General features: G+C 39.3%; 1 protein-coding gene across 6 annotated transcripts in view; it reads left to right on the forward strand.

The window, feature by feature from the left end:
* dcc (DCC netrin 1 receptor) overlaps window positions 1–27,693 on the forward strand; it is a 520,661-nt gene that overhangs the window by 156,291 nt on the left and 336,677 nt on the right. For all 6 annotated transcript variants that reach the window (XM_057819874.1, XM_057819873.1, XM_057819875.1 and 3 more), the window contains exon 2: window positions 18,671–19,030. In XM_057819874.1, the coding sequence (XP_057675857.1) occupies window positions 18,671–19,030 (360 nt within the window). The remainder of the gene's footprint in view (window positions 1–18,670; window positions 19,031–27,693) is intronic.

A 27,693-nucleotide genomic window follows, 5' to 3' on the forward strand; every position in this document is an offset into this window, starting at 1 on the left:
AGGACCGTCTGCAATAGGGTTTTTTTCACTTAGGTGTGTGAATGTACTTTTCATCTCAGGATATACAAAAATATATCTGTCGGCCATGTTTAACACACACACACACAAAAAAGGCGAGTTTCAAGCAGGTGTTAGTTTCTCATGAGATGATGAGAGGTGGACAAACTCCCACCACCCTGAGCTACATGCCGTCCAAGTTGTGCCACGTTTAATTATGCATCTTTACTTGCTGTGTACCTTTAAAATGTAGGGGACATTGTGCTGGATGCATACTAGAATACTGAATGTTATCTAATAAAGGGGCTTTTGGGGAAAGTATTCATTTACCACTATTTAACTTGCTGCTTCCTTGTCCTCTTTCCTTCGACTCAGTTTTTCTTCTTTTCTCCTTTGAGTTTTTTTTCCTGGCATGCTTCAATTGGCACAGAGTTTGAGTACACGCGAGCACACACATGCACCCACACGCACATTTGGATGCTCCCCAGAGTCTTAATACAGTCTTTTTTCATGCTCTAACCAACAATGTCACTCACTGGGAGAGTTGGTGTGTGTTTTCAAATGGGTTTGGCTGTCGTCCACATTGCTGTCATCAACGTACATCCCCTCCATTCAAACTCCTGGGTGTCTCTATATCCTTCGGCCTCTCTACCACTGCATTAGAATGAGTTACCGACTGAAGCCACAGACTGTGATAATAAGATGACTGAAATACATTTGCTTTCAATTACTTATTAATATAATTGGAAGAATTGTTCTACCCATGAGTCTATATGTTCATATGTGTCATAAAATATTTCGTTGTTGCAATTCAACACAGCTTGCAACAAAGCCAATGAAATAATTAACAGGAAAAACACACAGAGTATTACCGCCAGCGTTGTTAATAACGGCGTTAGAGTATAACGGCCTTAGAATATAACGGCGTTACTAACAGCGTTACATTCTTCAGTAGTGAGTAATCTAATTAATTGCTTTTCTCATCTTGGCAACGCCGTTACGGTTGCTGAGGTGGGAAAGGCGTGCGTTACTATGTTGGTTGACCGATGCGAGAAAAGTCTGAGAAAGACGGACTCATGGAGACGAGAGAGCAGAGAAGGAGTGGGGAGGAGGCAAGGGAGGGTGACGCCGTTGCAAACGTGATGCTACTATGCTAGGTGGCTCCAATAATACCTGACTGTAGCCGATAGCCTACAAACTACGCCCACATGGTGCTTCGGTAGATATCACATATACAGTGCCTTGCAAAAGTATTCGGCCCCCTTGAACCTTGCAACCTTTCGCCACATTTCAGGCTTCAAACATAAAGATATAAAATTTTAATTTTTTGTCAAGAATCAACAACAAGTGGGACACAATCGTGAAGTGGAACAAAATTTATTGGATAATTTAAACTTTTTTAACAAATAAAAAACTGAATAGTGGGGCGTGCAATATTGTTCGGCCCTCTTGCATTAATACTTTGTAGCGCCACCTTTTGCTCCAATTACAGCTGCAAGTTGCTTGGGGTATGTTTCTATCAGTTTTGCACATCGAGAGACTGACATTCTTGCCCATTCTTCCTTGCAAAACAGCTCGAGCTCAGTGAGGTTGGATGGAGAGTGTTTGTGAACAGCAGTCTTCAGCTCTTTCCACAGATTCTCGATTGGATTCAGGTCTGGACTTTGACTTGGCCATTCTAACACCTGGATACATTTATTTTTGAACCATTCCATTGTAGATTTGGCTTTATGTTTTGGATCATTGTCCTGTTGGAAGATAAATCTCCGTCCCAGTCTCAGGTCTTGTGCAGATACCAACAGGTTTTCTTCCAGAATGTTCCTGTATTTGGCTGCATCCATCTTCCCATCAATTTTAACCATCTTCCCTGTCCCTGCTGAAGAAAAGCAGGCCCAAACCATGATGCTGCCACCACCATGTTTGACAGTGGGGATGGTGTGTTCAGGGTGATGAGCTGTGTTGCTTTTACGCCAAACATATCGTTTTGCATTGTGGCCAAAAAGTTCAATTTTGGTTTCATCTGTCCAGAGCACTTTCTTCCACATGTTTGGTGTGTCTCCCAGGTGGCTTGTGGCAAACTTTAAACGAGACTTTTTATGGATATCTTTGAGAAATGGCTTTCTTCTTGCCACTCTTCCATAAAGGCCAGATTTGTGCAGTGTACGACTGATTGTTGTCCTATGGACAGACTCTCCCACCTCAGCTGTAGATCTCTGCATTTCATCCAGAGTGATCATGGGCCTCTTGGCTGCATCTCTGATCAGTTTTCTCCTTGTTTGAGAAGAAAGTTTGGAAGGACGGCCGGGTCTTGCTAGATTTGCAGTGGACTGATGCTCCTTCCATTTCAATATGATGGCTTGCACAGTGCTCCTTGAGATGTTTAAAGCTTGGGAAATCTTTTTGTATCCAAATCCGGCTTTAAACTTCTCCACAACAGTATCTCGGACCTGCCTGGTGTGTTCCTTGGTTTTCAGAATGCTCTCTGCACTTTAAACAGAACCCTGAGACTATCACAGAGCAGGTGCATTTATACGGAGACTTGATTACACACAGGTGGATTCTATTTATCATCATCGGTCATTTAGGACAACATTGGATCATTCAGAGATCCTCACTGAACTTCTGGAGTGAGTTTGCTGCACTGAAAGTAAAGGGGCCGAATAAAATTGCACGCCCCACTTTTCACTTTTTGTTGATTCTTGACAAAAAAATTAAATTTCATATATTTATGTTTGAAGCCTGAAATGTGGCGAAAGGTTGCAAGATTCAATGGGGCCGAATACTTTTGCAAGGCACTGTATACAGAACTAGATGCAAATGACAGACACGGCTGCATTAGCAACATGTATAATAAAGAACTAGATGCGTTAGTAAACAGCCGCCATCTTAAAGCAGTAGCCTTCTCAGGAAGGCTCTGTTGTAGTGAACCTTCCTAGCGAACGTAAGTAACTTTTTATCTAAAATGATCGTAAATCGGCAAAATCTTGACTTAAATCTATCTTTAAATGATGAAATAGTTTTAAAACTTACACATGTCTAAAGTAGACAGAAGGGAACTAATGCAATAACGGGAGCAACTTTAACGGTTGATTCAGAACATTAAATGACTTCCACACAGCAAAGGTTACTATCTAGTTATCGCAATATCCGCAATACCCCTGTGTCTAGTTAAGTTTAGGGTAAATTGGGCTAGGGCCAATTGTCCCGAAACACTTCACATTGTGTGACCTTTTTTTTTTTGGGGGGGGGGGGGGGGGGGATGTGTATTTTGTAATTTGTAACTGTAATTATTTACTTTTTTAAAGTAAGATTAACAACACCGATTACTGCATGTTGACAAATCAAGCAACACAGTGAATTCCTCTCTAATTATTTTTTTAACGATATTTTAAATTCAACTCAATGTTTTCTTCCCATTCAACTCATTTGATATTAAATCTTCCAAAGTTTCTGTCATATTTTCACAAACTCTGACATTTTTTTATTTATGTGTATTTAGCCTGCATCGTAGCATTGTTTGGTTGTGTCACCCATATGACGTGCTGCACACCCTGCCCCCCACACCCACTCACAGTGTTCTCTTCAGGCTCCAGACTTGCTTGTTTTGAAACAAAAAGCTTATCTTGGCTAGAGAGAATATGCAATGGGGCTTTAGCCTTTAGAGGTCTGTGCTGAGTGATCATCACACACTAAATATAACTCGTAGCATTACCAAAGCGTTTACATTAGCATTAGTATTTAGCGTGGCGAGTGTCATCTCAAACTCTTGGACAACTTTTTTTTTTGGGGGGGGGGGGGGGGGGGGGGTAACACTTTATAATAACCATCCATTAAAACTAGTAAATGCATCATTAGTAAATGTTTCATAAATGATTTATTCTTGAGTTGGTAAGTGTGGGTTAACAATTTGTTAAGCATTTATAATGATGCTTTAAAAATAGTTGATATATCATAAATAAACTGATGATTAATGAGAAATTAAATGACTTGCAAGCTGGATGTCAATATTTATACTACACCTTAAAAAATAATAGTATATAACTAACAAGCTATTAGTATCTTACTAAGTACTTATTAAGTATCAGTTACTGGTTTATTTATGTTATTGGGACGTTATTCTAAAGCTGCAAGTACTTATCATTTGTTAATTTTTAGTCAATGAGGAAAAGGTGCTACTTTAGAATGACGTCCCAATAACATACATCAGCTGATAAATAATAATAAATATATTAACTCACACTTTACAGATCAGTTGTTAATAGCTTGCTAACCATCTACTTAACTTTGAAGGACAGCATGACACGAGCCAGGGAACAAACAGGCCCAAAAATGCAGAACTCAGATCACACACGGTTCTGAAGCTTTATTGTGGATGATTATCAAGGCAGGAAAAAGTCTTGGCATCCAGGGAAGTCCGGAGGGTGTTCGAGCGGGGGGTCAGGCAAGGCAGGGAAAGTGCTGGGTCCGGTCCCAGTTGCAGGCTGAGAGTCCTTGGGGTGCTGAACACAGACAGACAAGTCAGAAGCACAGACAAGGTATGGGCTAAAGGCTGAGACCCAAAAAGGTCAAAAATGAAATCAAGGTCTGGGAAGGCAAGATGACGGGTACCACTCATAAGTTGCTGAAAGTGCTAAAAAAGATTGCGATTGTATAAATAGGAAAGCTTTGATGATGATCAGGTGTTCAGATAATGTGGCTGGAATGAGGGCAAACGACTGGGGAGCAAAAAGAAAAGACGCAGGCCTGCTGCTGTGCTCTAACACAGCAAAAATGTTTAACAAGTTCAAGGTACAGAAATTTGATGTCAGAGCAATAAAATACAACAGTATAGACAAGTTTCCTGAGCGAAATATGGGCGGTGCCATCTTGGAAAGTGCTCCGAACCATTTTAGAAAGAACAACATTAATTGCGTTTGAAGTAAGCAGTGTGTTGACAAAGTTAAAACTGCAAAATCAAGCCAGAGGAAACCACGGAATCTCCAAAAATGGATTCAGCATGACGTAGATGAGACGTAGATGAGATTGTATGATTGGTCTTATCACTTTGTTGATCATTCGTGGAATTAAAATTATAACAACCTGTCAGCCCGTGTTAACATGAGGTATTGATTGATTTACAGCCACTTAAATGACCAAAATGAGGTGAAATTACAAATTATATTACATTTGCGGAAGGGCTGACACGGATTTTGTTATTACAAGGAAATACTACAAGGCATGTACATATAAACAAAAATAACATAATTTTCGCACTATAAGGTGCACCTGACTATAAGCCTCCACCCACCAAATTTGCCATGAAAATGGCATTTGTTCATAGATAAGCCGCACTGGAATATAAACCGGAGCTGTCCTTACTGTATTATGGGATATCATCAACATCAACATATATTAACCCTTTAACAACTAAGCCTATTTTGGCCGAATTTGCATGCCATTGATGTTGCCTTTATGTTTCAAAGAAAAAAATGTTCACAATGGCCAAGTTGGGTCCCTTTTTTCAGGACACCTTGAACTTCATGTCCAAACTGTTGTTTTCTTCACTGACCAATTATAAGCCACATTTTGGACCCAAAAAGACAAAAAAATCCCAAAATCTTTTTTCAAAAATTGGAATGTTTATGTCTCATTGACAACCAAACATGCTTGACCAACCGTTTTGAAGCTTGATAATATTTATTCAACTTGTTAGGATAAACATTCAATAGAAAAAAATAAGATTGAATAGTTTTATGTTTGACAATTCAACACAAACAGCAGGTATGGTCATAGCCGTTTTTGGCCTTTACACATACTATGGCCAAAACAGGTTATATACAGTGCAAAATAGTGAGGAGAACAAAAAAAATATATCATCTAACACAAAAAGGGTTTGGAGGATATCTCTTTGTGAAGTTAGGTATTGTACCCATTACCTTATCAAAAGGACCGTATATAAATACATGCAATCAAGCTTATCGAACACACATCTATATAAAAATTGAAAAGATTATAGTGAAGAAAAAAATGTATATACATTGAAAAAAAGTATTTTCAAAAATATTGACAAGCAGTTCAATTCAATTCAAATTTTTCAGGCATGCGGGCCAATAAAGCTTAAATTTTTTTTTTTTTTGCGCACTCAATAAGGCTTCTTCTTGAACAGGTCACGGAGCTGCGTCCCTTCTACTCGCCGAGACGCCGACTCATCCGAGGAAAACAACGACAAATACGGCTCATCTTCTTCCTTGAGTTAATGAAATAAGGCATTAGCTTGCGTTAAATTTAGTTTTAGATTAATTCGGCACGTTCCAAAGTCGCTCGCTCTGTCCAACCGGCCGTTGCTTGCTTCACAAGCCTCCCTTTCCTTAGTTGGCGCCTCGATCGGCAATTTATTAAAAAGGTTCACATTCGGTTCGTCCTTCTTGACATCACAACTGCTCTTGGGATATGTCTTTCGTGCTGCTTTCGGTTTTGAAAAAGGACTAGAAATGATGGAAATATGGAGATAGACACATGGTCCATGCAACGTTTTAATGCATATTTATGAGTGCAATAAAACTATAGAACTCAAATGGCATTATCTCCCATTTTACTTGGTCGATTGACTTCAAATAAAAACTGGTGTGGACAACAACTTCCGCACTTTCAAATGAGACCAACCAGCGGCACATGGGTGACGTAATTACAGCGTGAAAAAGCTTCAAAGACGATATGCGTAAACACGTCGCTGCCGACACGTTCGGAGTTGAAGGGTTAACCTGTGACACTTTATTTGAGAGCGCCAACATAAGACTGTCATAAGACCAGATGAACAACCATTGCTTTATTGCTTCAAGGAGCTTCATTTGGCCATCACTGTACTCTTGGGGGAGGCAGTCAACATCTGCTGCCTGCCTGGTGTCAACACTGTTATCATCCAATATGCCTCCTAGCATGTATTGGAGAGCTACAGATGTAAATAACAATCAAAATTCATGTTCTGTGTTAATCATTTCTTCAGTTACTGTTCTAGTTGTTTCAATAATTGCTAGTTATGGAATTTGGCAACACTTTTTAGTTGACAGTGATGCCATAAGGCTGTCATAAGACCATCATAATTATGTCATGACACTGCCATGAGCATATATGAATGCTTATAACAGACATAATTCTGTGTCATCTGGAAAATTATCTCACTTTTGAATGGATGTAAAATATCCAAGCTGGACATAAATGGAGTTAGTGACATAATTTGCCAGATGACGCTTAATGGCATCTGTCATAAGAATTCATTAATGCCCATGAAAGTGTCATGTCATAATTATGTCTCATGGAAGTCTTAGGATGCCGCTGTCAAATAAAGTGTAACCTATTCACCCAACTAAATCAACAAATAAGCCGCACTTGACTATAAACCACAGGATTCAAAATGAAGGAAAAAATTTGCGTCTTATATAGAGGTTGCGCTAGACTTTTTCGTTGTCTGTCATTTTGACTGACAGTGTCATAAAAATCCAGTCATAGTCTATTTTTACCCGTCACCTACATTTTTTAAAATGATAATAATGACATATTCAATAGTATTTAGTTTTCAGTCATTTTTAATTAATATTCTGTCCGAACAAGCTTAAAAGAGGCAGACAGACAGCGGAGTCCACCAATCAGCGACGGGCAGAAGTGACATTAGCAAAGCGACGAGGGCAGGATGAGGGACTTGCGCGCGGAAGTAAACATACATGGCTAGCGCGAGAGAGACTGTTGTCAATGACTCGTGTGGATGTGTTTTAGCTCATTTAAAACTGAATTTACTGCGGATTGGAACATATTCTCGGCTCTCCCGTTCGCCATCCGTGTTGTTGTGAAGACGACTTTCGGCGCGCAAGAGTGACATTGCTCGTGAAGAACACGTCACGCAAATAAACAAACCTGATTTGTCGATTGATTTTGTACCCACTCAAGAAGCCGTTAATGGGCTGGGTCCCAGACTTTTCTCTCAGTGTTTGAAAAATACAGGGAGAACAGTCTAACCGCGCCAGGCAAACACTCAGTTGCCTTGACATTTTTCCGAGTAAGGCCAACGACATCATGCATCAAGAGAGACAATAGCTAATTAATATGCTCACCCGCCACCCTGTGGTCTGGGGTGTGAATTGCAACCTGTCAAAATAACAGATGGACTTCAGTTTTTTCAGTCACTGTTTTAAAAAACCGGTCAACGACGGAAAATATTCGGTTAACGCGACCCCTGGTCTTAAAGTCCGGAAATTATGGTAGTATTTCATTGTTTTTAATTGCAGATATTGATCTCAATGAAACATTTGGACAACATGATTCCATTTCTTGATTTATTTAAAACGATTGGTGCGTGTGAAAAACAGGTCAATAAATCACAATTTATAAAAGGTTTGGAAAAATAGCATACAAGAATGTGATATCAGACAGCAGAACTCCGGAGGCTTGCCAAACTTTGACCTGACATTACGGCCTCCAGACCGGCTTTCTCCCGCTGTCCTGAGTAATTCCACTCCAATAGTGTAACTTAAAGTTGCTGCAGTTAAAAAGCTCGTAGTTGGGTCGTGATGCGAGCCACCGCTTCCAGCCCCTGCTCCTCGGCCGCCCCCAGGTATAACGATGTAGTCTCAATATATGTCCATCAACGTAAAGTAAGTGTGGCACATCAACTTATCTTCCCTTGACTAACAGCGTGTTTTACCTGTAAACAAACGAACAAAAAACTTTACACTTGCATTTATGCAATGACATAATTGTGCCGTCTACACGTACTGATTATCAACAGGTTGGCAGAAGATACAGTAGTTGACGTAAATAATATTAAAGATCATCATAGTTACAATGATCATCGTAATAACAACATCAAAGGCAACAAGTTGTTTCATGCGCAAGATTTTATCTGTAGTATCTTTGGAGCACCGGACACATGAAAATGCAGGGATAGGAAGAACATGCCTTCCCAAACACAGCCACAACATGGCTACAAAAATACCCGGTCTTTTTGGTGGCACGAGCTTGGTTCCACATCTGACTTCATGAATAGGTTGTCCTCCTCTGTCATGATGATGGCAGATGGATGCGGTATTTTCAAATAGTCTTTTTAAGGGATTTTGATGAGTAATGTTACTGTTTTGGATGGAAAAATTCTAAAATGGAAGTTGCTAGGAGACATGCGGAAGTAAAGTGGAAATACCTCGGAAACTTGTCTATAGTACAAACACATGAGTTTGGGACACATTTGAGCTAAACACAGTATAAATAGAATTCATGAGGAGCATTTAATGTCCATACATCACTTCAAACTGTTAACAAACACTTAAAAAGTCAACTCTAAATAATTTATTAACAGTTTAGTAATAATGTATTAACCAGTTATAACGGGGTGGTATTTAAAAGTGTTGCCTGATTTATTTATTTATTTTAGATACATTTCGTGGCATCCAGGTGGGTTTAATTGAAAATAATGTACCGTTTTCTTACAATCATGAAGATGATGATGTCCTTGATGATGTCATTTGAAATTGTTGAAACCTTTAGTTTTGGACAAAACTTATACAATTTTGAGTTCTTGAAGTCGACCAAAACTAAACAAAGACTTACTCCATTTTAATATGACTAAAATATGACAAAGACTAATAAGTATTTTTCTCCCAAAAAACTAGGACCAAAATTAAAAGGGCAACAGTGAATAACAAGTGACAATAGTTTTTAAATAACCACTGGATAGCAGGGCATTGAATTCCAGTCAGTAACTACACAGTACTGTGACACTGTCTGGCATGTCAACAAAAGGGTTTGGACATGGGTAATAGACACACAAAAAATGCTGATCGCACTGAAGTGAACCAAACAGTTCAGCTTGGGGGGAACACAACACAGAATTAGTCACCTTGCCTGCTGTGCTTGTTAACTGTTAATGCTTTATGTTACTGTTGCCTGTCAGGCCCATTAGGATCAAAGCTAATTACTGTGTTCTGGTGTTGTAATGGTCCCCTTACATTCAGGTCAATTCTTCACATCACTAGCTGCTTACAACTTTTTCTCTTTAGGGTTTGGAACCCAAGAAAAAAAATGATGGAAGTCAACACATGCAACTGCAGGTTCCATGAGAAAAAAAAATAATTTAGCAAGGGTTATAGATATTAGAGTGCTTATTACACAGCTTCATTTTGATTTCTCTTTTCTACAAATTTGAAAAAAAAAAAAAAAAGGTACCATTAAGACTTTATTTTTCAAATTTGGGGATTCTCTCACAATTGATTCATGTTGCAGGCCTTTCAGGGATGGTGTTCTGCTTATAGTGCAGTAGGCCTAACATAGTTCTTAGTTCATAGTTCATCCTTGGCCATAGTTTTACATATAGTGGGTGTGTGCACAGAGAAATTGGACTGTGCCAGTAATTTCTGTAAGTCTTTAGCAGACACTCTAGCGTTCTTTTTTACCTCCCTGAGTATTCTGCGCTAAACTCTTGACGCCATCTTTGGTGGATGGCCACTCCTGGGAGAGAAGCAACAGTGCCAAACTCCCTCCATTTGCAAACAAACATCTCTCTGAGTGTCGATTGATGAACATCCAGACTTTTAGAGATGGTTTTGTATCCTTCCCCAACTTTATACAAATCAACAATCCTTGACCGCAGGGCTTCAGACAACTATTTTGACCGAGCTTTGATGCACATCAGACAATGCTCATCAAGACATTTCTTACCAGGTGTGTGTTATATAGTGGGCAGGGCAGCTTTAAACCACTTATCAGTGATTGGGCACACACCTGACTTAAATTGTTTGTTAAATGTTGGATTCAATTGCTCTTTAAGTCTTCTTAGGCAGAGGGTTTACTTAGTTATTTATCCCCCTTCTGTCATTGTTTGCATGCTATCCTCAATAAAATATGAAAAACTATAAATGTTTGGGAGGTTTTAGTTAAAGCTGTTTTTACATCTGTGTGATTTTGACAAAGATCAGATCATATTTGATGATGATTTTATGCAGAAATGTGATAAATTCCAAAAGGTTCAGATACTTTTTCATAGCACTGTATAGTCCGGTGCGGCTTATCTATGAACAAATGCTGTTTTCGTGTCAAATTTGATGGGTGCCGGCTTATAGTCAGGTGTGCCTTAAAGTGCGAAACTTACGGTATTTTTGTTTATATTTACATACCTTGCAGTATTATAGTCCGAAAATTACAGTAATTCATTTTTTAAAGTAAGATTAACAACACTGATTATAATGTGCCTGGACACACAGACATCGCTGTTTTGACAAGCAGCTATTCTGAAGGAGTGACAACAAACAAATAAAATAAAATTAAAAAACATGCATATAACATGTGTTCTGTATCGTAAAATTAATGTTTATTCCATTAAGACAATTAAACATTAGTAATGAATAAATATGAGTACTGACATAAACATTGGCTGTGAGGAAAGGCTCAAATTACTCCACACACTTCTTGTTCCCCACGCGTACTTTGATTCCTCAACAGAATCCGTCGTGAGAGTTTTGAAGGGGCTAGCATGTAAGCAGAGGATCAAGGCCTTAGCAACAAATACAATAAATGACAATCTTTAGTGCGCTCATGCTGTCTGGGGCCACATAAACCTGGGCCTTGAATTTGACACTTGCCAAAGCAACCTTGTTGTCATGACAGCAATATTGCACAAACACACACACATGCATGCAAGCACACACAAACTGAAGAAGTAAATTGTGGAGGTTTTTTTTTTTTCAGGAGCAGGACAGTGATCACTGTGTAAATGAAATATTGACGGGGTAAAAAAAAAAAATCCAGGCAGTGAGATGAGAAGAGAGATGGCAAGCAGACAGAGAGTGATAACATCAAACTGCAGGACAACTAGGACAAGGACACACTGATGAAGTGTGTGTATGTCTCTGTGTGTGCATTTCTGAGAGAGAGGGAGAGCAAAGAGAGAGTGAGAGAGAGAAAGAAAGACCAGTGGGAGTGAGTAGAGAAAGAGCTGTCCTGCTAGTGATTTACTGATAGAGTGAGAGTAGGGGGGGCTGCTGAAAGGGAATCAATAAGAAGGAAACCATGGAGCAAAAGAGAAAAAGACATAAATGAGGGCAGAAGGAAAGAAGAAGGGAAGGATTGGCAGATTAGGACAGAGGGCCGCTGAGTGACACGCAACAGTCAATGAAGAAAAAGAATAAGACATGAAATAAACCTTCAGACTTCATTGCCTTGACTTAACTGTGAAGTTCTTATTTTTATTTTCAAGATTTTTCCAAACCCAAATTGTTGATGTAAGCATTTTAGATGTTGTTTATGAAATGAACGAATAGAATATGAGGGTGTATTTTTTTTTCGCTGGGGGCGTTAGAGAGAGAGAGAGAGAGAGAGAGAGAGAGAGAGAGAGAGAGAGAGATAGAGAGAGAGAGAGAGAGAGAGAGAGAGAGAGAGAGAGAGAGAGAGAGAATATAGATAATAAAGGATAGAACACAGTTGCACAGTCCCTGATTGCTAACGTTTGCAAGGAAATGCATTCTGGCATCTGTGAAAGAACTTCAGAAGTGGTGGGAAGTTAAGAAAAGTCAGGCATAAAATGTCCTGGAGTAATTTTTCAGTAATTAGGGATACAAATCAAAAGTAATTCGACAATATGACCATGTCTGACGATCCAGTTTGCTTAGTTTGTCATTCTATGATATTGTTGGCTTTGCTACATTTTTTACATTCTGATTCTCCCTGGATCTAAGGCCATTTCTACACCTAGCAGTTTTTTTTATGTTTTATTTTAATTTTAACCGAGAATCCTGCCCAGGAACAATTATTACGTGTCTAGAAAAACATCGCATGGACATGGGGGACAGTGCCTCTGGATTGGCAGACCGGGGTGGCCGTGCCCCTTTTTAAGAATAGGGTGTATTCCAATTTATATAGGGATCACACTACTCAGCATCCGTGTTAAAGTCTATTCAGGGGTGAGAGAGAGGAGCGTCTGTCAGGAAGTCGACTCTCGGATTCAGGAGGAGCAGTGTGGTTTTCGTCCTGGCCTTGGAACCGTGGACCAGCTCTACACCCTCTGCAGCATCCTCGAGGGTGCAAAGGAATTCGCCCATCCAGTCAATATGTGTTTTGTGGATTTTGGTGAAGGCGTTGTCCCTCGGGTAGTCCTGTGTGAGGCACTTCGGGAGTACGGTGTACAGTGCCAGAATTTAAACCGCATTGCCGGCAGTAAGTCGGATTCATTCCCAGCGAGGGATGGCCTCCGCCAAGATTGCCCTGTATCACCAATTCTATTCATAACTGTAATGGACAGAAAATCTAGGCACAGCAGAAGCGTTGAGGGGGTCCGGTTTGGTGGCCTCAGCATTGCATCTCTGCTTTTTGATGATGATGTGGTGCTGTTGGCTTTAACAAGCCGTGATCTCCAACTCTCACTAGAGCGGTTCGCAGCCGAGTGTGAAGCGGTTGGGATGAAGAGCAGCACCTCCAAATCCGAGACCATAGTCCTCAGTCGGAAAAGGGTGGCGTGCCGTCTCCGGGTTGGGGATTAGATCCTGCCCCAAGTGGAGGAGTTTAAATATCTGGGGTCTTGTTCACAAGTGAGGGTAGGAGACAGCGGGAGATCGACAGGCGGATCAGTGCAGCGTCTGCAGTGATGCGGACTCTGCACCAGTAGTCCGTTGTGGTGGAGAAGGAGCAAAGCCAAAAGGCAAAGCTCTCGATTAACCAGTTGACCTACGTTCCTACCCTCACCTATGGCCAGGAGCTGTGGATTGTGACTGAAAGAATAAAATCAAAATTTTTTTTGTGTTTTTCCGACTCGCGTGAGGCATTAACTTGACGGTCTGAATGGGACAAGTCGCATAAGGTGGACCATTTCAAATATGATCCAGCTCACTTTTGTATGTGGTTAAAATCCGATCTGGGCCAAATTTTTCCTGAATGTGGCTGCGGTCTGAATTCTCTAGTCTCCCAAATTGGAATTCACGCAGCAATTATGTCAGCAAAGAGCGAAAGAGGCAAGTAGGACGTCAGTGATGGAGCTGTGCATTAGCATTGGCGCCTAGCATGAACTCGGCTTTTTGCCAGGAGCCGGGCTTGACCACAGTCATAGGAAAAGAATAAAATGAAAAAAAAGGATAAACCTGAGAATGCTCTGTGTTCTTTCTGTGCATCAGGGCAAACTGACCGTATGTGCGTGCACGCGTTTTATCAGTCCATATAAACTTTAAATATAAGACTAAACGGGGATTATTTATGTCTGTTATTTGCAGTGGAGGACTGCAACTTCGTTACTGTATTTAAGTACATTTTCGTGTATCTGTACTTGAGTACAAATATGAAGTGTTACTTTTTACTTCAATACATTTTACAGCACTTTTACTCCACTACTTTTCGAATTGTCGCCTGCGTTTCATGTTATTTTTTTTTTTTATCCTCATCATCAATTGATAGTTTTGTTTTTATGCCGCCAGCAGAATCGCAAAGCCCGTGCAACTATTCCACTATTGAGCACTAGATGGCATCAACACGAGTACAAGAAAGATAATAGGTGATCGATTGACCAATAAAAAATACCTCACTCTTGTACAGTAGGTGACTGTATGCATATAGTTGCTTGCAATCCGCCATTAAGTAAAATTTTGGAGTTTTTGAGCTTGTTAAACTCCTGTTTACAGTGTAGTCAAATGTATTGCTTGTTTTTTCTCTATTCTGCAAAGTTTTAAATAAAACTGAGCAGTCAATTTTTTGGTTCTTTTTTATCAATATTGACTCAGATCTCTGTGTGTATGTATGTCTATACATTAAGGGTGTAACGGTACATGTAATAGTATTGTTTCGGTACGTGGTGCTTCGTTCGGAACGGATGCGTACCGAACGAGTTTCTGACGTAATATAACCCTTACTTTTCGAGGCTGTGAGTCGATCGGGTTACAGTTTCTTTGCGTAGATTATATTTACTCCGTCTTCTCTACTATAATGAGGACCAACACGGTAGGACAGTATAACCCAGAAACGTCAACGGCGCGACAACGTGGCCGCCTCGAGAACGCAGTGAAACGCGGGCATTAGAGTCAATCAGCCAATGCACACCAGTCACACTGCGGCCGCGTGTTAGATGCGTCCCAGAAATGGCTCAACGCAACGCACGCGAAAAGAATGGCAGAGTTTATTATTTGACGCGAGACGCGACCCTCCTGCGTCAATACTACTGCCGGTAGCTAGGATCGGGCCAGAAGTCACTCGTGTAGAAATACGGTGGATCCGGTCGATTTTCAAACTAATATGCAATCGTAACTTACTTTTTGAGTCCATCAGATCTTTTCAGTGGTAGATCGGGGCACAGTTGACTTGTGTTTGTTGATTTAGCTGTCTTCTCTGCTATAATAATAACCAACACGGCCCCGTGTTCAATACAAAACCCTCCTACCACAACAAAACAAGTAGGAACTAATATTCACATGGGAACTAAAGTTATACAACATAAAATATACAATATAAATGAATATTACATCACATTTGTACAATATAAACACATTATAAAATAAATAATAGCCCATTTAAATAAAATAAATTCAATTGAGCAAAAACACCTGTAATTAAATAATAAGAATAATACACCCATCCTGCTTACACAATTAAATTTATCAATTTCTATGTGGCGCTTTAACTTAAGAAAATCCACCAATAAAGCTTTTGAAAACCGTTCATAAGAAAAAAAAAAGTTTCATTGAGGCATTTCATTTGTAAAATACATGTTCAAATGTTTGTCATTGGGATTGCTTTTCTCTTTAGGACAGGACTTCTTTTTTGTTCTTTCTTTCAGAAAGAAAGCTGACCAATACGCGAGGTTTGAAAGGCAAATTGTTGTTGAATTATCTTTAATTATCGGTGACTTATTTACAAACACAATTTTTTTCATTGTGACGTAATTTGGTTAAAAGTTTAAAATATGCGAGTGAATAATTTTCTAAAGTCGTGTTTTTTTTAACGAAATATTAAACATCAATTAATGAGTCTAAGGTAAAAATGACAGACATTTTGAGTAATAAATAAAATTACTTAGCTTCGTTTCATGGCTGGGTTGAAATAAAAGCAGTTGTGCGATGTCTGTAAATGGGGGTTTCAAGAGTAAAACGGACAAATTAAAAATTAATGCGCCATGAATCAGCCATTGCAGCATATAGACATATTGTTCTATCAAACACAACAGTTCTTTTGGCTTAAAATACAGCAGTTTATTTTAAAGAGGGGTGCAAGAGCAGAAACTGCTTTTTCAGTCTTGTCTGTGTTTTCCCCCCATATATATACAGTATATATATATATGGGCGAAAACAAAGAGACAGAATATATATGTATGTATGTATGTATGTATAATAAAACGCGGAATTTAGCGCGTTCATCTCTGATGTTAACCCTTTGTACTGACTCCATGTTCCAAAAGTTGAAAAAGACTCGCCGAAAGCAGGTTGACAATTTATTTGTCGACAATGGTCAAAAACAAGGCAAAAACAGACGACGGAGGGACAATTCTGGATCCAAAACAAGGCTACATGTTTCCGAGCAGCAAATCTGTCTTATCTCAGTGTCCAGTGTTTTTTAAGTCCGTGGCGTAGTGGGCCAGCCGAAGGTGTGTCCGGCCGTTGCTTTGGGATCATCCCTCTCTGGCCGGTTTCGGGCTGTTTAGGTTCGTGCGTGGATGGGATGTGGTTGCCACAGTGACCAACGCTGGTCTTGACGTCACAAGCGCCTGCTATCAACTTTGTTATCCGGGCTGGTGCTACTTGTTTTAGGACAAAGCGCGCTGGTCTTTGTCCTTGTTCGTTTGTCGGGAGAACTGATTGCCAGAGTTAGTGTGTCAGTCTTGCTTGTGGCGCACACGTTGTGCTTCTGTGATAAGATGGCATTGTGTATCTATTCTGTTTCTTTAAACTATGGTGTATTTATTTTACATTAGGTGTGTTAGAGTAGTGCAGTCCTACAGTGAATATGAGAAATGATACTATTCCCTGATTGATTATATTATGTGTGTGCGAGTAGTGCAAACAGTTAGACGGTGCCTACGAGAAACGGTACTAGCGGACAGTATATACTTTTGAACTTTTTGGATAGTTATTTTGAGATTTAGGGAGTATTTAGGGGAACATAAAGGGTTAATTCCGATTTACGCTGAAATTCAGGTTAAGTCGCCAGCGTAGGAATGGAACTCGTTCATAACCCGGGGACGATCTGGACTTGAACGGGCTCAACGGACAAAGGCAGTCTGAAAGAGCACGCCCAAAAAAACAGATCTGACAAAAAAATCGGAATTGTGCATTAAGACCTGCGGTATGAACCTAGCCTTTGAGATACAAACAATCAAAACTATGGGGAATTTGGAGTGTTCAATCAATCTACCATGCCTGTTTCTAGGTGGAACCCAGGATTGAACCCTTGATCTCAGAATTGTCAGGCATCGTTCAACCCAGTCTTCCACCGTGCTCCACTGTATAACTTAACCCTGGAAATTCAAAACTGATGTATTCTCTCAATGTTATGCTTCTGATGCTTGTGTGTTTTTAAACAAGACTTATCTTAAACCTACTATCAATTCCCAGGAACCCCACAGGCTTGGAGTTATGACTTTGACCACACAAGCTGTCACTCTGATCAGGATGAAAGTGTCTTTTAGTAGAGTCAACATCAAAAGCAAGAAGAGACGTTGTCACTGCAGCACACTGATCTCTGAGCCGTGCGCGAGATGACACTAAATCTGAGAACATGAAAACAAAAACAGGTTTACAGCACCAGAGTGCCATCCAGCAGACTGATGCGCTGTACAGGTTCTATATGTTGCATATTAATTTGTTCTCTGCTGTGGGGACTATTGTCATTTATTGAGAAATCTGTAAATTTACCGTACTTGAGACCGCTTTTCATAAAAAGACAACGGAGAATCATGTAAAGAGTTAATGCAAGCACTTCCGATTTTAGTGAGTTTTCTTTGTCCTATCAGTTCAAAAAATAAAGCCATTTTGAATAATTTAAGCTGGCTCACAAGACTCTAGTCTTATCAGATCATTGTTTTGTTAAGTCACTTTACTGCTTTCTACTCACTGGTGTCACAGTTTCTCACAAAAGACTAAAAATTATGGGACGGCCTTTCTACGATTTATGGTATGGAGGACCCAAGAGCTGATCAAAGATAGATTATTCTGGTTTTATAAATCAGTAACAATTTCCAAGTTTGTGCATCTGCATGCTTTAATATGAACATTCAAATACAACTGCACTGATTTTTGGTCCAATTTACTCTTTTAAACACTTGAGGAAATTTCTATTACAAATAATCAACCTGCACCGGCAATTCAGCTGCAGCTTTTATTGCAAAATCTATAAACCATCACCACAGCCATAGTTTTTCCTTTGTGTTTTACTACCTTTGTTGTCTAACAATCTTTATGGTCTGCTACCATTTAAATCGAGGCTTGATCGAATATGAGGCGGCCTCTGGGATACAAATTGGCTCTTGGCTGTAAACAGCACCTTGTTCAAAGCAGTTTAGCTAAACATTAATGTGCTACAGAATGAACACCAAGTGTATTTTTGTAAAAATATGTTGACAGGGAGGTAATTATGTAGGACATACTGTATCTGTTGTTTTAATAAGCAATGCTTTTTTAGTTGTGATTTCTTTCCCTACTTACTGTATTTGCCTCATAAATTCTTCTGTTTTTTTCCCTTTCTGCAGACTCAGATACTTCATCATCATCATCATCATCTTCATTTATTCCCAGAGGTTTTGTAGACTTCACATTCACTAAGGAGCCTCAAGACACCGTAACGGTGCGGGGTGGTGTGCTACAGCTTGACTGCCAGGCACACTCAGATTTGGCGTCCGGAATCCCCACCATCACATGGCGGAAGGATGGCGTCCTACTAAGTGCCCTGGTGGACGAAAGACGACAGGAGCTGGCCAATGGATCATTACTGGTCCAGAATATAGTGCATTCACGGCACCACCGCCCTGATGAGGGGGAATACCAGTGCCTCTCCACACTTGAAGGACTAGGAAGTATTGTGAGCCGGACTGCAAAAGTCACCGTTGCAGGTAAAACAAATATTTTTTTGACTATCAGAGTACTTAGTTTGGCACGTTTTCTCATTTTTAACAGCTATCTTATCACAACAGGCTGATGAGCAAGCATAGGCGGACATATTAGTCAACATACATTTTCACATTCATATTTTTAACCGAGTGATATGAGCTACAGTTGTGGTCAAAAGTTTACATACACTTGTGAAGAACATAATGTCATGGCTCTCTTGAGTTTCCAGTTATTTCTACAACTCTGATTTTTTTCCGATAGAGTGATTGGAACAGATACTTCTTTGTCACAAAAAACATTCATGAAGTTTGGTTCTTTTATGACTTTATTATGGGTTTACAGAAAAAGTGATCAAATCTGCTGTGTCAAAAATATACATACAGCAACACGAATTAGTAATTTCTTGTGAGTGATTATTGACTTGAACAATCATTGACTTGAACAAGTCAGGAAAGTCACTTGGAGCCATTTCAAAGCAGCTGCAGGTCCCATGAGCAACCGTGCAAACAATTGTTTGTAAGTATAAAGTGCATGGCACTGTTTTGTCACTGCCACGATCAGGAAGAAAACGCAAGCTATCACCTGCTGCTGAGAGAAAATTGGTCAGGAGGGTGAAGATTCAACCGAGAATCACCAAAAAGCAGATCTGCCAAGAATTAGAAGCTGCTGGAACACAGGTGTCAGTGTCCACAGTCAAGCGTGTTTTGCATCTCCATGGACTGAGAGGCTGCCGTGCAAGAAGGAAGCCCTTGCTCCAAAAGCGGCACCTTAAGGCTCGACTGAAGTTTGCTGCTGATCACATGGACAAACATAAGACCTTCTGGAGGAAAGTTCTGTGGTCAGACGAAACAAAAATCGAGCTGTTTGGCCACAATGCCCAGCAATATGTTTGGAGGAGAAAAGGTGAGGCCTTTAACCCCAAGTACACCATGCCTACCGTCAAGCACGGTGGTGGTAGTATTATGCTGTGGGGCTGTTTTGCTGCCAATGGAACTGGTGCTTTACAGAGAGTAAATGAGATAATGAAGAAGGAGGATTACCTTCAAATTCTTCAAGATAACCTAACGTCATCAGCCCGAAGATTGGGTCTTGGGCTCAGTTGGGTGTTCCAACAGGACAATGACCCCAAACACACATCAAAAGTGGTAATGGAATGGCTAAATCAGGCTAGAATTAAGGTTTTCGAATGGCCTTCCCAAAGTCCTGACTTAAACCCCATTGAGAACTTGTGGACAATGCTGAAGAAACAAGTCCATGTCAGAAAGCCATCAAATTTAACTGAACTGCACCAATTCTGTCAAAAAGAGTGGTCAAAGATTCAACCAGAAGCTTGCTAGAAGCTTATGGATGGCTACCAAAAGCGCCTAATTGAAGTGAAAATGGCCAAGGGACATATTACCAAATATTAGCGCTGCTGTATGTATATTTTTGACCCAGCAGATTTGATCACTTTTTTCTGTTCACCTACAATAAAGTCATAAAAGAACCAAACTTCATGAATGGTTTTTTGTGACAAAGAAGTATCTGTTCCAATGACTCTATCAGAGAAAAAACAGAGTTGTAGAAATAACTGGAAACTCAAGAGAGCCATGACATTATGTTCTTCACAAGTGTATGTAAACTTTTGACCACAACTGTACATGGATTAGGATTATTTTTGGGGGGTATTTTTAAATGGATTTATTTTTCTTTCAATAGTCTGTACTCTAATCTCGTGTATTTTTTACAATACGTTTCAGGATGATACAGGTTAAAAAAAATAATGATCATAATATTGCGAAAATGACTTGTCAGACATTTAAAAAACAAACTGAGCTAGGCCTGTAAACAGGACTGAATGGGCCCTCGCAGTGTGGCGCAACTCGGACATCACACAACTCGGTTGGCACGCAGCTCAGGGTGGTGGCAGATCATTCCCCTCTCATCATGAGGAACTAAAATGTGCTCGAAAATTGCCTCTTTTTTTGTGTGGAACCTCTTTTGTGTTGTGGGCATGACTGACAGAGATGTTTTTGTATTTCCTGAGATGACAAATAAATTCACATCTAGGTGAAAAATAAACTTTTGAAAAGTGTCCTGCAAAAAAGAGGCGCTACTGAGCTGTGCAGCCACGCCCTTAGTCAGAATCAAAATGAATCTGAAGGAAGGGTCTTCATGGCAACAGACAGATACATGTCGCCATGGGTGTTAAAATGTAGTAAAGTGGCCCCTCGAAATACAATCGCTTCGACACACGATCTTTTCGACATCCTACGTAAAATTTAACACACCATTTGTTTCTACATCCGACGACATGCTCCAAATACGACGATTTATGACAGCGACGCATTAGCCGGAAGATAGACGCACGGCGGATTTTCTTGCGAGAGAAATCAACACTGGTTCCAAGAAAGTTACTGTAGGTAGGGAAGAAAGGAAAAGGTGACGCTTAACATTGAAATGAAGACGGAAACGAAAGAAAAATATGAAAAATACTGGCTCGACAATATGGCCGTAGAATGTCGATCACGACGGTCCATCTCCAACCTCCGTTCGCCAGTATTTTTAAGTTAAGGTGACAATAATTATTGTGGTAACATCGCCAAAGAAATCGCCAGCTTCGTCAGGTTTCTAATCATTTATTCTATCAACTTGTGCAACACAACATACTTACTCTCCGCTGCAGTTGACACCAGCGGCCAGCCAGCAACAAAAATATTAAAGGAGAAAGTAAAATAGAACCCCACTCTCTATCTCACCTTCACCTTAGCTACGCAGTGCGTTTAGATACAGCAAAAAATGTCTGCCACATTAGAACCCGATTTGTTACATTATTACAGGAATTATTAGTATTATTATTCTATTATTGTGATTTTTATTTATAATTTATTTGTTTTGCTATGTGTAATTGCCATTTGTACAAGCAGTATTTATTAAGGATTTAGTGTTGATTTAGTGTAAGCCAAGTGTAAGTTTTCGGGCTGTGGAACGAATTAATGGAAAGATCATGTATTCCTTTGGGAAACTTGACATACAACCATTTCGATTTACAAACAAGGTCCTGAAATGAATTAAATTTGTATGTAGAGGTACCACTGTATTACAAAAGATCTTGTAACTACATTGACCAACCTGAACGGAACTGGACATGTATAAGTAAAATGTGTGACTTTCTGTTGCCACTAGTTGGGGCTGTAGGGTTGATGCAAATGACCCCTTCAGGACCCTTTAAGGTACGACTCTCATCAACCACAGGAAGTTTGTCGCAGATATGTTGTATACAGGGGTGAAAGTGGCTAGAGTGGCCGGAACTCCCCTACGTGAAAGTCGCCACGGAGCAGAAATGTTATTTATTTTCTTTCATTTATTTTATTTTTTTATTGGGGGAGGGGGGGTCAAACCTCTTAAACTACTAAAATGCAAAGAAAACTGTTTTAGCACAGATATTTCTATAACACATACAAAAACTGATTTTCATTCAAAACTGTATTTTTTCAATGATTTGCAAAATAAAAGTTAACAAAAACAGCAATTTTTATTTTCCCTCATTTCCTCACATACTAAATGCCAAATCTCAATTTTAACTACTTAAGAACATAGGATGTTTATTAAAATTGAAGCTAATGTAAGCATTTACTTTTTTTTTTTTTTTTTTAAATAATAAAAGATATAAGTAACATACATTCAGAAAAATAAGTACAAATGACTTATATTATGCAGAGTGAAATGGTGTGTGAAATGAGTGAAATATTTTGAAGCTCGCGCAAACATGGACTTTTTTAAATCATAAGGAAATGAATAAGTAGCTTGACATAAATGAACAAATATAAATCCAAAGTGCACATTGACAGCTAAGATGTTCTGAACCACCCCATCAGAGCAAATAAATCTAAATATGATAAATAGGCCTCCTCAACTCTTTTGTTGCTCTGAAAGATTTGATCCATTTTATGTTGCATTGCCCTTTTTTGTTGCATCAATTAAACCTTTTTTTTTTTTTCTTTTTTTGCTGTTCCAGAAAACATGCACATTTGAACCAATCAGAGCCAACTATCTCTGCTGATCACATGTCAGTATGTCAGCCAATTGAACGGATAAATGACTCCAGGCATTTTGCTTTGCTGTGTGCTTTCGCACATTGACGTGACTCATCATTGTCAGACTCAGATAACTGCAGCAGCTGGGGAAACCTCTATGCCGTCCGTGGAATAAAATAAACAATAAATATTGGTGGAAACGGATTACGCTACACAAGCACTTCATTATGCTTGTTGTTAACCCTTGTGTATGTAAATCTGATGTTTGTAGATTGTATTTTTCTTGGAGAAGAAATGCATGTGTGGCACCTCAGTGTTTTTTTTTTTTTATATATTTTTTTTACATAGCATTTTGACAGTTGCCGTCATATTTTCAGAATCCAAGCACCGTGTACCAGAACAGCATTCCGGCCTGAATCTTATACCGGAACTGCGTTCTGGCCCTGAATCTTATACTGGAACTGCGTTCCTGACCGTTCTGGCCCACTTTCACCCCTGGTTGTATATCTGCTAAGTTACTGTATGACTGTTCAAAATTTGTGTTGAGACAAAATGCCGACGGTCATTTTCACTTTCCTGTTTGGACCCCTCTGCTTCAAAGGGAAGCTCAATATTTATTTCAGGCTCTTGAACACATGTCTTAAGGCTTCCTTTATGCAGGTCTGAGGTCAATTGATCTTTTTCCTTGGAGGAGGAGTCTGTCTAGTAAAAAAGGATGTTTCCTGTTCCCAGCACGGGGCGCCAGGCCTAATGGATAATATTTCAGTGCAGTCATGTTCAGGCTGCGATACCTCTCATACATGCCGGCTATGAGAAAGACTGAACCTTGTATCAGGGAGCAAATAGTCATTTACTGAATTTGGCGTGTTGCCTCAAAAAAGGCTGACTTTGGCACCCCACCCAGGTCAGGTCAATTTTGATAACTTTAGATCTCATATTTCTCATGAGTAATCTTACCCATTTTGAGGGTCCATCTTGCTCCAATGTCTGAAATGTGCACCCTGTGCATCGACTAAAATTGTATATTTATTCACATTCAATCCAAAATACCTGCTTTTATGTTAGGTTTGGGATATGGGATGCTTTTTGGAGCAATTTTGCACAAGATGTCAACTCCCCAATTTTTATCGCTCTAGGTTGAGAAAAAAAAAAAAAAAAAAAACTAATAGGAGAGGCCTTTTTAAAATATTCAAGGGGCTGATGTCTAGCCTATTTGTTAGTTTTTTGAAAGGTCGCAAAATTATCGAAATTTATGCCAAGCCACATGTATTCACAAATTTCTGGAGCATGTTAAGGCCTCCAAATTGTCATTTTCATTTGCCCTGAAGAAAGAAAGAAAAACAAAAAAATAATTTGCATTACAATAGGGTTCTCGCACCACTTGGTGCTCGGGCCCTAATGATGACAGAACACAACTGTGTTCAGTTTGAGTAAAAAACTAACGCATTGTTCACTTCCCCTACACATTTAATTTCCAGGTTGATTTTATGTATATAGAGCTTGTCAGGGCATTTTGTCCCAATATTTTTTTCTCTTTAGATGCATTGAAACATGAACCATTTCTTTAAAAAAATAAAAAACTAAATAAATAAATAAATAAATTTAAAAAAGAGATGCAGAGAGACAAAAATACATGGAAGTCGAGACAAAAAAAAAAGCTGACAGAAGCAACAGTCGGGACTAATAATACATTACAAGGCAAAATGCTAATTAGCACAAGAAGCTTAAAAATTCAATTAACGGCTACAGCATCTCTGTGTATGCAAACAGAGAATATTGTAAAGTGGGAATTAATTAGCAACACTGAACACTCACCGGGTGGGTGTGTATGGTGGAGATTAAAAGAATCCTCTGTTCAGGGTTTTAGCATTACATTTTACCCATACAGCTGGACTGAAGTTTCTACTCATGTCAAATTGAGAAATAGTATACCAGAAAACATTACAGCTGAAAAGGCTAAATGTTTTCACTTTCATTTTCTACTACAACATAAACCCAATGTAAAATCTCTCGATGCTGCATGTCGTAAAACAAATACATTTAAAAAATATTCTGTTGAGATGTGCACATCCCTCTTTCCATCCACGCCCAATTAACGGTAGTGGACGGTCAACTCCCTGCAGATTACGGCTAATCCCAATTAAAGACATTTGGGGGAAAGGGGCTAAAGTTTGACCGGCAAACATAGATAATTGTTCCCAAGGCAGATATTCAGAGTAACTTTAGCTCAACAGCCCTCTGATGCTAGCATCTGTTTGCTGTGATTTGCATGTTATTATCTATCAGATTTATTTTCCGATGTTTGACAAACAAATATGAAAACTGTGGGGAAACAATAACCCCGATCACAGACGGATAGATGTTTGAATAGAGGGTCTGAAGCGAAGCCATATTCAGGTTCAGCTTATCTCGCTTTTTTTTCACCGCCAAATCCTCTTCAGGCCCCTCTTTCCAGTCCCTTTTTACTTTTTCTACTAGTGGTTTGACACGTTTCTCTCACTCTCTACAAATTCTCTTGATTGCATCGCTTTTATTCTGTATCATCCCGTTCCTCTTTTACTAAAGATGGCGGTATTTGTTCTGCTTCCCACATTGCTCAGATAGCAGGCTGACGTTGAAAAGATGCTGGATCAACATTCCGCTGTTGATCTTATATCGTTAAATCAACGTTGACATCTGAAGTTGATTTGTCATCAGTTTTGCACCCTCAATTAATATTGTTTCAAATTTGAAATCCTTACAAAACCTAAACGTCATTTCGATTATTAATAATATTGGAACAACGCTAAATCAATGTTATTTTTTCCTTCATTTTCAACCATGATACCATCATTGCTTTCAAATATGCTTTTTTTAGAGGTAACTCTCTCAAGGGATAAATAAAGTTAATTGAATGGAATGGAATTGAATTGAATTGAATTGAAGCCTCCTCTTCAGTCTGATGAGCTTCGCTGCGAACCTTGCCACCAACCCGGTCTTGGGCATAGCGTAGCCACTTCTGCAAAACAGCAGCGAATGCATATTCTGACACATCCATTCCTATCTGCCTCCTCAGTGAATCTGAAGAATACAAACAAAACGTCATTCACAAGGAACGTCGGTAGTCGAGGAACGTTAGTGTTCACCTCTGTATTTTTTTTCTAACACCTCCGGTGGTGTCTCATTGGTGGGGTTCAGTCCAGGTCGCATTCCTATTATTATTATTATTATTATTATTCCTATTACTAGCACAGCTCATGTGCTAATGCTAAAAATGCATTGAAATGTTTGCTAAAACACTTTTTTCCTTTTTCACCCCACTTCAACATAACTGACATAGCAACAGAACTCCTATCACAAATCTTTGTCCATAACAGTATTGTCCTGGCTGGTTCTCGTGTGGATTTATTTATTTTATTCAAGCGAACATCAACAACTAGCCCAAATTAGCACATAGGGAAACTCACAGGATAGGTTTGGTTCAACAAACTTTCCTCTCCTTGGCGTTATAACATTCCCACTCTCTTTCTTGCAATGAGTGGGTAGATCAAAAATGGCGTACATTGCGCCGTGGTGCATTCAGGCGCATTGAGAAATAACAAATTGATTAAAAAAAATATATCTGATAAATTAACTCTGGGTTACAAATAACCCAATAACCCAAATAACAATGACAAATGAAGTTCTTTCTAACGTAAGACATCATTGCTGTTAAAGGCTCTGAAAAAGCGCAGCAGGCTTACCTTTAAAAATGGCTATCCTTAAATGACTGGAGTTGGCTCGAGGTGAGTCGCTGTCTTCCCGGTCAACCAAGAACACAACTATTTTTTCGACCAAACCTCCTGCTCATCCATAATTTGATAACTTTTCAATCATATTTCCCGGTCAATTATGCATTTATTATTTGTCAACATTAGTTCATCAACTTCAAACAATGTTAATCCAACCATCGCCTGACATACCATAGAATGTTGTTTCAATGTCACTGCCTTGTGTCATCGGTATTTGCAACATTGAGCCAACATTGTTTATTGTCGAAAATTTCTATGTCAACCACACTGATGATTTAGATGGAAAATCAACTTTTATTCAATGTCGGTTTACTGTCTGGGTGAGAATTATGCAGATCTGGTGGCATAGCCTATGATCATGTGAGATTAGGAACAGACCTGAATTATGAAAGATTTAGAAAAATGTAAACATTGAAAAATGTAAACGAGCATATCCTTGTTTATATGTTCGTACTTTTCACAATTTTATTTCTTCTTCTTATGTGAGTAAACATTTAACTGCATTAATGCTCAGTGAAAAAAAATAATTCAATATTCATGTGTCACTTTCTCAATAAAAGGATTTGGGTAAATTCCTCCTAAGTGTAATATTTTTATAAACATTATTTACTTTGAAAGACGGATAATGCTGTTGTTATATTTCCTGTTTGGTGCGTACTAAATGGCAGGACTTGATCCACCCGTAGGTTGACGGACCAGAAAATAGACCTCGTACGTATTTTAGTTTTGATGGACCGGAGAGGACGTACTCAAGCAGATCCGGATCGGAGCTTTGCGAATCATGTAGACCACCTCGTGTTGATTAAAACACAGACGTATTTGTTGCGTTTTTCGTAACGCAATTGAGCATAGCGCTGCGCATACAGAGATAGTGCAATT

The sequence above is a fragment of the Corythoichthys intestinalis genome, chromosome 17, assembly GCF_030265065.1.
Source record: "Corythoichthys intestinalis isolate RoL2023-P3 chromosome 17, ASM3026506v1, whole genome shotgun sequence".
NCBI classification, from domain to species: Eukaryota; Metazoa; Chordata; class Actinopteri; order Syngnathiformes; family Syngnathidae; genus Corythoichthys; species Corythoichthys intestinalis.